We start from the raw sequence: 9,054 nt of genomic DNA, 5'->3' as shown, positions 1-9,054 counted from the left end.
AGCCTGCAACCCGGGCATGTGCCCTTGACCGGGAATCGAACCGTGACCTCCTGGTTCCTAGGTCGATGCTCAATCACTGAGCCAGGCCGGCAGGATTGACTCGATTCTCAACTCCTGTGTCCCGAGGGAATCCCCCCACTTACCCTGTGTCCGGGCGATGGTTTCCGTGGCTCGTCCGGGATGTGTTCGTACAGAGGCAAGATGCTGTGTTGGTAGATGTTCCACCACAGGTTCAGGAAGCTCAGCTGGTGCTGGGGGGCCGTCCCAGGCGCCTCCTCCAGCACCGAGCCCGTCTGCGGGTTGTACTTGTAGTTCCACGGCTTCTTGGGCCCCAGAAAGTGGACCACCTTCGCCCTTGAACCGAACCTGAGACAGAAACACGCAGGAGATTTCCATTGGGGAGCGGCCAGACACATTTAAATAGCAACCAACAGCCCGGCCGGTGTGGCTCAGGGGTTGAGCGTCTACCTAGGAACCAGGAGGTCACGGGTTCGATTCCCGGTCAAGGGCACAGGCCCGGGTTGCAGGCTCGATCCCCAGTAGGGGGCGTGCAGGAGGCAGCCGGTCCGTGATTCTCTCTCATCATGGATGTTTCTCTCTCTCTCCCTTCCTCTCTCTGAAATCAATTTTTAAAAAAAGCAACAACAGGGACAAAAAAATTTAGCTTTTATAATACATAATGCAAGCTGCAAACCAAAAAAAAACCAACTTAAAAAAGGCTTCTTTTACAAGAATATGAATTTCTTCTCAATCTGTTTTATATTTTCTCAATTACCACCACACCCAACACTCAGAAACATTTTTTATTGACTTGGTTTTCCTGTGGTTGGTGACTTTTATGTTTGGTTTGCTTTTGTTTTCCATTTCCTCCAATTTCTCCCCCCAGGCAACCATCGGCTTATTTTCTGAATCTGCTTTTGTTTGTTTTGTTTATTTGTTCATTTATTTTATTTTGAGATTCCAGATACAAGTGAAATCACCTGGTATTTGTCTTTCTCTGTCTGACCTATTTCACCCTCTAGACCAGCCGTTCTCATCCTGTGGGTCGCGACCCCTTGGGCGGTCGAACGACCCTTTCACGGGGGTCGCCTAAGCCCATCCTGCATCTCAGATATTCCCATGACGATTCATAACAGTAGCAACATCGCAGTGATGACGTAGCAACGAAAATAATTTTATGGCTGGGTCACAACATGAGCAACTGTATTGAAAGGGCCAGAAGGTTGAGAACCAGTGCTCTCGGTCCACGCATGCTGTTGCCAATGGTAAGCTCTAGTCCTTTTTCATGGCTGAGTAATATTCCACTGCGTACCTGTGGCCGGAGCGGCTCTAGAGTTCAGCCTCACCTAACTGACCTGTGGCAGGGCCACACACAAGTCCCAGCTTGGAGGGCAGAGCCCTCTCAGCTTAATTAAGTTTAACCATACAGCCACTCCCTTGATCAGTGGTTCTCAACCTTCCTCAGGCCGCGACCCTTTCATATAGTTCCTCATGTTGTGGTGACCCCCAATCTCATTGTTACAAATTGAACATCGTTAAAGCATTGTGATTAATCGCAAAAACAGTATGTAATTATATATGTGTTTTCCGATGTTCTTAGGCGACCCCTTTGAAAGGGTTGTTTGACCCCCAAAGGGGTCTCGACCCCCAGGTTGAGAACCGCTGCCCTAGATCCTTCCTGGGAAGCTAATGAGCTGTGGGAGGTGCAGAAAGTGCTGCCTAAACAAGTGAAACTCACAAGAACATTGTAACTATGTCGCCCACCACCTTGTTTTTCTCCGACTATAAAATAAAGGCTCAGCTTGCTGGCTGGATCCGTCTTTTCTGTGTCCTCATCCAGGCACAGGCGATCCACCAAGCCCCAGCTGTATTCTCTTTGTCAATCTTTTCTTTAATTCCTCGCCGCCCCTCCTCCGGTTCACGGAACCCTTGGCTGTGCGGGCACGGCACATACATGCACCACGGGGTCTCTGTCCGCTTGTCTATAGCCGGACTCCTAGCTTCCTGCTGTCGATCATGTTTGAACTCCAGTAGGGAGGGAGCCAGTCGATCCACGATCCTCTCTCATTATTCGTGTTTCTCTCTCTCTCCTTCCCTCTCCCTTCCTCTCCCTGAAGTTCAACAAAAACACGTTTCAAAAATTCAAAAGCCCCCCGGCCGGTTTGGTTCAGTGGATACAGGGTCGCCCTGCGGACTGAAGGGTCCCGGGTTCGATTCCAGTCAAGGGCACATGCCCGGTTTGCAAGAGGCAGCCGATGCATGATTCTCTCTCATCGGTGATGTTTCTCTCTCTCTCTCCCTCTGCCTTCCTCTCTCTGGAATCAATAAAAAAATAAAATAAGTAAAATTTCAAAAGCTGATGTGAGGTGGTTACTCCTCAGAGTCAGACCCGGGACTGGGCACGTGCGTGCACTTACTGTCTGAACGCCGGGCTGTAGGTGTACGCGGCGCTGCTGCTCAAGTTGTAGACGAAGGGCAAGTGCTTCTGAATGTCGGCCGTGGCCCAGCTGCTGAAGAAACTGTTGAGCAAGCCCTGATCGGCCCCTGAACGGTGAACAGAGAAGTTAAAGTTAACAAGGGCGTTTGAAGGTCATTCAAGGTCACTCAGCACATGTCTCCTCTCTTCCTGCTCAAACATGATTGTTCTCTCAAAGTGCGACATACATCAACCTCCTTCCTTTTTATTAAGAACCAGCAGTAGCCCTGGCTGGTGTGGCTCAGTGGATAGAGCGTCGGCCTGCGGACTGAAGGGTCCCGGGTTCGATTCCCCGTCAAGGGCACATGCCCGGGTGGCAGGCTCCATCAAGCACATGTCTCCTCTCTTCCTGCTCAAACATGATTGTTCTCTCAAAGTGCGACATACATCAACCTCCTTCCTTTTTATTAAGAACCAGCAGGAGCCCTGGCTGGTGTGGCTCAGTGGATAGAGCGTCGGCCTGCGGACTGAAGGGTCCCGGGTTCGATTCCCAGTCGAGGGCACATGCCTGGGTGGCAGGCTCCATCGCCAGTCGGGGGCGTGCAGGAGGCAGCCGATCCATGATTCTCTCTCATCATGGACGTTTCTCTCTCTCTCCCTCTCCCTTCCTGTCTGAAATCAATAAAAATATATTTTTTAAAACAATACTAGGGATGTTTGAAGGTCATACAAGGTCACCAAGCACATTTCTCCTCTCTGCCCGCTAAAACATTATCTTTGTCTCAAAGTGAGACATAAACCAACAATCATTAATTTGTATCGATTACCAGTAGGGAATACCATGAATACATGATTGTTTACGGTATACTATTCATTACTTTTAAAAAAATTCAATTCTTTTATATATAAACTAGAGGCCCGGTGCACAAATTCGTGCACAGGTGGGGTCCGGCTGGCCTGCCAAGATTGGGGCCGATCGGGGGCGGGGCAGGCCAGGGGGAGGGGCCGAGGGAGGTTGGCCAGCCGGCCTGGCCTCCTGGTCGAACTCCCGGTCGAACTCCCAGTTGAGGGGACAATTTGCATAGTAGCCTTTTGTTCTATAGGATTGCCAGTGCAGTCGGCCGGTTGGACAGACGGACAGTAGGTCCCTTAGCCTTGTATACATATGGATATTATTTAATTGATTTTAGAGAGGAAGGGAGGGGGAGAGAGAGAGATATCCGTGATGAGATAGAATCATGGATCGGCTGCCTCCTGCACGCTCCCTACTGGGGATCGAGCCCACCACCCGGGCATGTGCCCTTGACCAGGAATCGAACCCAGGACCCTTCAGTCTTTAGGCCGATAGCTCTATCCACTGAGCCACACCAGCTAGGGCATTTTGTGTTGAAATTTTCATTCATTCCCAGGCAGGGGAGGAGGGGTAGGGATGGGGCAGGGGAGGAGGGTATGGGGTCCCCCAAAATCCAGGCTGTCCCTCACGCACCATCGTAGCTGCCGTGGTCCACGGCATGCTGCAGCAAGAGGCGGTGTGTCCGCAGGGAAGGCCGGAAGACGAACACCCCGCTGTTGAAGCAGTCGGGCCAGCCCGGGTCCGGGGCGGCCGAAAACTCGCTCCTCTCAAACAGCTCATCGATGTTGCACAGCACCTGTCAATCAGAGCAGGGGACACGTGTAGACACGCCCCACCCCCTGTGGCTTCCCGTTTCCTGGTTGAGAAAGGAGGGAGGGGCTTGAGGAGGGGCCAGACAGGGTTGGCTCCTTGCAAACTGTCCATCAGAGGAGGTCTGAGCCCCAGGATGGTTGCTCTCACTACAGACAAAAAAGAAATAGCCAATCAAGTGCTGGCTGGTGTGGCTCAGTGGTTGAGCATCGACCTAGGAACCAGGAGGTCATGGGTTCGATTCCTGGTCAAGGGCACATGCCAAGGTTGTGGGCTCGATCCCCAGTAGGGGGCGTGCAGGAGGCGGCTGATCAATGATTAAAAAAAACCACACAACAATAATTTTTAAAAATCAAAAAAATAATAAAAACTATATATATAAAAGCCTAATATGCAAACTGTCCCCGCGGGAGTTCGACTGGGAGACCAGGCGTCCGACCGCTCGCTATGATGTGTGCTGACTACCTGGGAAGGGAGGTCCCGGCCAGCAGCCGGAAGGCCCCAATCGGCCTTGATCGCCGGTCAGGCCTAGGGACCCTACCCATGCACGAATTTCGTGCACCGGGCCTCTAGTCTCTCTATATATAAAGGCCTAATATGCAAAGTGTCCTCTTGGGAGTTCGACCAACTGGGAGTTCGATTGACCGGGAGATCGATCACTTGCTATGACGTGCGCTGCCCACCAGGGGGTGGCGTGAAACAAAGCAAGGCCCAGCTGGTGGCCAGGGACCACACTCGTGCACAAATTTCGTGCACTGGGCCTCTAGTAAATAATAAAATAAAATAAAATACACACAACAGTTCCATGTTGCCTGATGGGAACCCACCCCAAGGTAGCAGCCTGCTAAAGGGGGTGTAGGAGGCGTGGTGTCTGATGGGTTTCTCACCAAGGGCACCGTCTCGGTCCCACACTCCCAGGGTGCTCACCAGGGTGTCGGCGTCCAGAAACACACACTTGCTGTAGCGGGTGAGCGTCCAGCAGTGGAGTTTGGTGAGGGTGACGCCGAGCTCGGGCCTCTTCAGGAAGGCCAGGTGGACGTGGTCGGTGCTGTCCATCAGATCGACCTCGACGACCTGGTCAAATACCCTCGAGAGAATAGCCCTGGAAGAGACGTTTGCCAAGAAACCTGGAGACACCCGGCTCGCGTGGCTCGGTGGTTGCGTGTGGACCTATGAGCCAGGAGGTCAGGGTTCGATTACCCGGTCAAGGGCACATGCCCGGGTTGTGGGCTCCATCCCCAGTAGGGGGCGTGCAGGAGGCAGCCGATCCATGATTCTCTCTCTTCATGGATGTTTCTCTCTCCCTCTCCCTTCCACTCTGAAATCAATATATTTTTTAAAAAAAAAAACATAAGATGTAGAGAACCATGGAACAGTATATATCCCCATCCCTGCTCAGAAACAGGAAACATGAACCCTTCTTCTTTTTTGTTAATCCTCACCTGAGGGTATGTTCCCCTTGATTTCTAGAGTGATTGGAAGAGAGGGAGAGGGACAGACAGGGAGAAATATCGATGTGAGAGAGACACATTGATTGGTTGCCTCCTGCACGAACCGGGACCAGGGCCCTGGCTGGGGAGGAGCCTGCAGCCGAGGTACGTGCCCTTGACCGGAATAGAACCCTGGACCCTTTGGTCTGCAGGCTGACGCTCTAGCCACTGAGCCACACCAGCTAGGGCCAGAACTGTCTTAAGAGAGACTGATCCAGGGTAGCTTTAAGGAAGTCCCTCTCTTTGCAAATTATGTGGCCGTGAACCGATAGCAACCAACCGATGTTCGCTGTCATATATATATATATATATTGCTTTCTGTATTCAGAACCCACATTGTTGGTTGCGTACAAGTTTGAGGGCCCCTACCTTTATCAACATGAAATCTGCCTCTCTCTTCCAAAGTATTTATTTCTTTTTGGTTAAATTCGATTTTGGCATCACGTAGAATATCTTGTGATGACAGAAACCTGAGGAGGAGCTAGAGAAAGGCTGGGATCATGGCAGAACCATACGGGGAGCCAATCTCTCCGTCATCAATCAATCATCATCTATCTATCCATCACCCATCCACCCATCATCCATCTAACTATATCAATCATCTATTTATCTATCCATCTTATCTCTATCTATCCTTCACTACCTATCTATCATCTATCAATCCATCACCCATCCACCCATCATCCATCTAACTATATCAATCATCTATTTATCTATCCATCCTATCTCTATCTATCCATCATCTACCTATCTATCATCTATCAATCCATCACCCATCCACCCATCATCCATCTAACTATATCAATCATCTATTTATCTATCCATCCTATCTCTATCTATCCATCATCTACCTATCTATCATCTATCAATCCATCACCCATCCACCCATCATCCATCTAACTATATCAATCATCTATTTATCTATCCATCCTATCTCTATCTATCCATCATCTACCTATCTATCATCTGTCAATCCATCAGCCATCCACCCATCATCCATCTAACTACATCATCTATTTATTTATCTATCTATCCATCCTATCTCTATCTATCATCTATCCATCCATCCATTCTCTCATCTATCTATCTATCTATCTATCTATCTATCAACTCTATATTTAGCTATTAATCACCTAGGTCTATGTCTCTATATTTAATCTATGTATCCATCCATCCATCTGTCCATGCATCCATCTAACCATCCATACACCCATCATCCAATCTATCTATCATCTATCTATCAATCTATCTATATCTATCATCTCTATATTTAGCTATTAATAATCTATGTCTATGTATCTATATTTACCTATGTATCCAGCCATAAATCCATTCATCCATGCATCCATCTAACCATCCATACACCCACACATCCATCATCCATCCTATCTATCATCTATCTATCTATCTATCAATCATCTATCTATCTATCTATCTATCATCTATCTATCATCTATCTATCTATCTAATTTATTTATGTACCTGTGTATCTATGTATTTTTCTACCTATGTATCATCTATTTTATCTATCTATCCATCTATCTACCTACCTATTATCTACCATCTATTTATGTATCTGTAAATCTCTGTATCTATCTTTCTACCTATGTCTCATCTATTCTATCTATCATCTATCTATCTATCTATCTATCTATCTATCTTCTATCTATATTTTATATCTATCATCTATTATCTAGAGAGGGAGAGAGAGATAGAAACATCAATGATGAGAGAGAATCCTTGCTCAGCTGCTTCCTGCACACTCCCCACTGGGGATGGAGCCCGCAACCTGGGCCTGTGCCCTGACCGGAAATTGAACCGTGACCTCCTGGTTCATAGGTCGATGCTCAACTATTGAGCCACACCAACCAGGCTGCCCTTGACTTTTGAGGGCTGTTTTGTGTAGAAATATTTTAATATTCATCAGAGAAGAGAAGTTACCCTTGTCGTCCTTTCTGTCTGGGCGTCCCTCTGGTATATCTATCTATCTATCTATCTATCTATCTATCTTTATATCTATCATCTATCTATCCATCCATCCATCCATCCGTCCACCCATCCATTATCCACCCATCGATTCCATGATGGCCAGGGCTCTAGGACCAACACAATTTCAGGGGGACCCCCGCCCCCTTGAGCCCGGGTGACGTTGCTTCTACACAAGGAGGAGCCAGGTGGGCACAGGTGTGTCTCCGAGTCTTACCTGAGCAGCCTGGACACCTGAGGAGTGACCAGCACCACCAGCTCCCGGGTGGCCCTCTGGTCCCTCAGCGACTGGCCCAGGACCAGGGCTCCTTGGCAATAGGTGTCGTTGGTGGCCAGCGTCACGAAGGCCTGGTCAGACACTGTGGGTGCGAACAAAGACGCCTGTCACACGCCTGTCACACGCCTGTTACACGCCTATCACACGCCTGGTGGCTCTCATGCGACGGTGGGGCTCAGGGTCACGCCTCTTCCTCTCTTAAGCTTCTCACTTAGAGTCACTGCTCAGTATTTGAGCATGTTCATTGGGGACCGGCCAGTGTGGCTCAGTGGATAGAGCGTCGGCCTGCGGACTGAAGGGTCAGGGTTCGATTCTGGCCCAGGGCACATGCCCGGGTTGTGGGCTCCATCCCCAGTGGGGGGCGAGCAGGAGGCAGCCGATCCATGGTTCTCTCTCATCATGGATGTGTGTCTCTCTCTCTCTCCCTCTGTTCCTCCCTGAAATCAATAAAAATATATTTAAACTAGAGGCCCACACACAGGGATCTCATTTCTCAATGAGGCCCGGGGAGCTCTCAGAGGGAGAGAGGGAGGGAGGGAGAGAGGCAGAAACACTAAATATAAAGTGAGGACGAGGGGGGGTTTCTGGGTCTTTCATTTCTCAATGAGGCCCGGGGAGCTCTCAGAGGGAGGGAGGGAGAGAGGCAGAAACACGAAATATAAAGTGAGGACGAGGGGGGGTTTCTGGGTCTGTGTCCCCCGGGGGCTGACGCCTGGCCTGGCCTTGACATTCCGTTGGGGTCATCGCCAAGAAGGAGCTTCTGGGGACAGGATCCTCTGTCTACGCCTCGTTGGGCGTTTTTGGTTTTTTCTTTCTTGTCTTGAATTAAGAAGCTGTGAGGATGCCCAGCATCTCCGGGCCGAGGGGAGTGTGAGGGACGACGGATTTAAGAGCTCAAGGCTGGTCCGCAGAAGATGTCTGTCTGTCATCTGTCCGTCTGTCTATCTACTTGTCTATCTACCTGTCTACAGTCTATCTATCATCTATCTATCGATATCTATCATCCATCTATGTATCTATCAATCCATCATCTAGCTATCCACCCATCATCTCTATCTATCTATCTACCTATCATCTATCTATCTATATCTATCTATCTATCTATCTATCTATCTATCTATCTATCCATCATCTATAACTATCTATCTATCTATCTATCTATCTATCTATCTATCATCTACCTATCCATCCATCATCTATAATTATCTATCTATCTATCTAT

The 9,054-nt window shown here is 49.0% G+C and overlaps 1 protein-coding gene across 1 annotated transcript in view; it reads right to left on the bottom strand.

The window, feature by feature from the left end:
• The window catches only part of GYG2 (glycogenin 2), a 17,698-nt gene extending 9,843 nt beyond the window's left edge, over window positions 1-7,855 (bottom strand). Inside the window, exons 1-5 of the mRNA XM_014538414.1 lie at window positions 7,773-7,855; window positions 5,007-5,181; window positions 3,903-4,065; window positions 2,418-2,544; window positions 144-366 (exon numbers count right to left, since the gene is read on the bottom strand). Of these exons, the coding sequence (XP_014393900.1) occupies window positions 144-366; window positions 2,418-2,544; window positions 3,903-4,065; window positions 5,007-5,135 (642 nt within the window). The 5' untranslated portion in view covers window positions 5,136-5,181; window positions 7,773-7,855. The remainder of the gene's footprint in view (window positions 1-143; window positions 367-2,417; window positions 2,545-3,902; window positions 4,066-5,006; window positions 5,182-7,772) is intronic.
• Window positions 7,856-9,054: the final 1,199 nt, after the last annotated feature.

The sequence above is a fragment of the Myotis brandtii genome, unplaced genomic scaffold (assembly GCF_000412655.1).
Source record: "Myotis brandtii unplaced genomic scaffold, ASM41265v1 scaffold1904, whole genome shotgun sequence".
Classification (NCBI taxonomy): domain Eukaryota; kingdom Metazoa; phylum Chordata; class Mammalia; order Chiroptera; family Vespertilionidae; genus Myotis; species Myotis brandtii.
The sequence above is the reverse complement of the archived record's forward strand: the minus strand, read 5'-3'. Positions and strand labels throughout refer to the sequence as shown.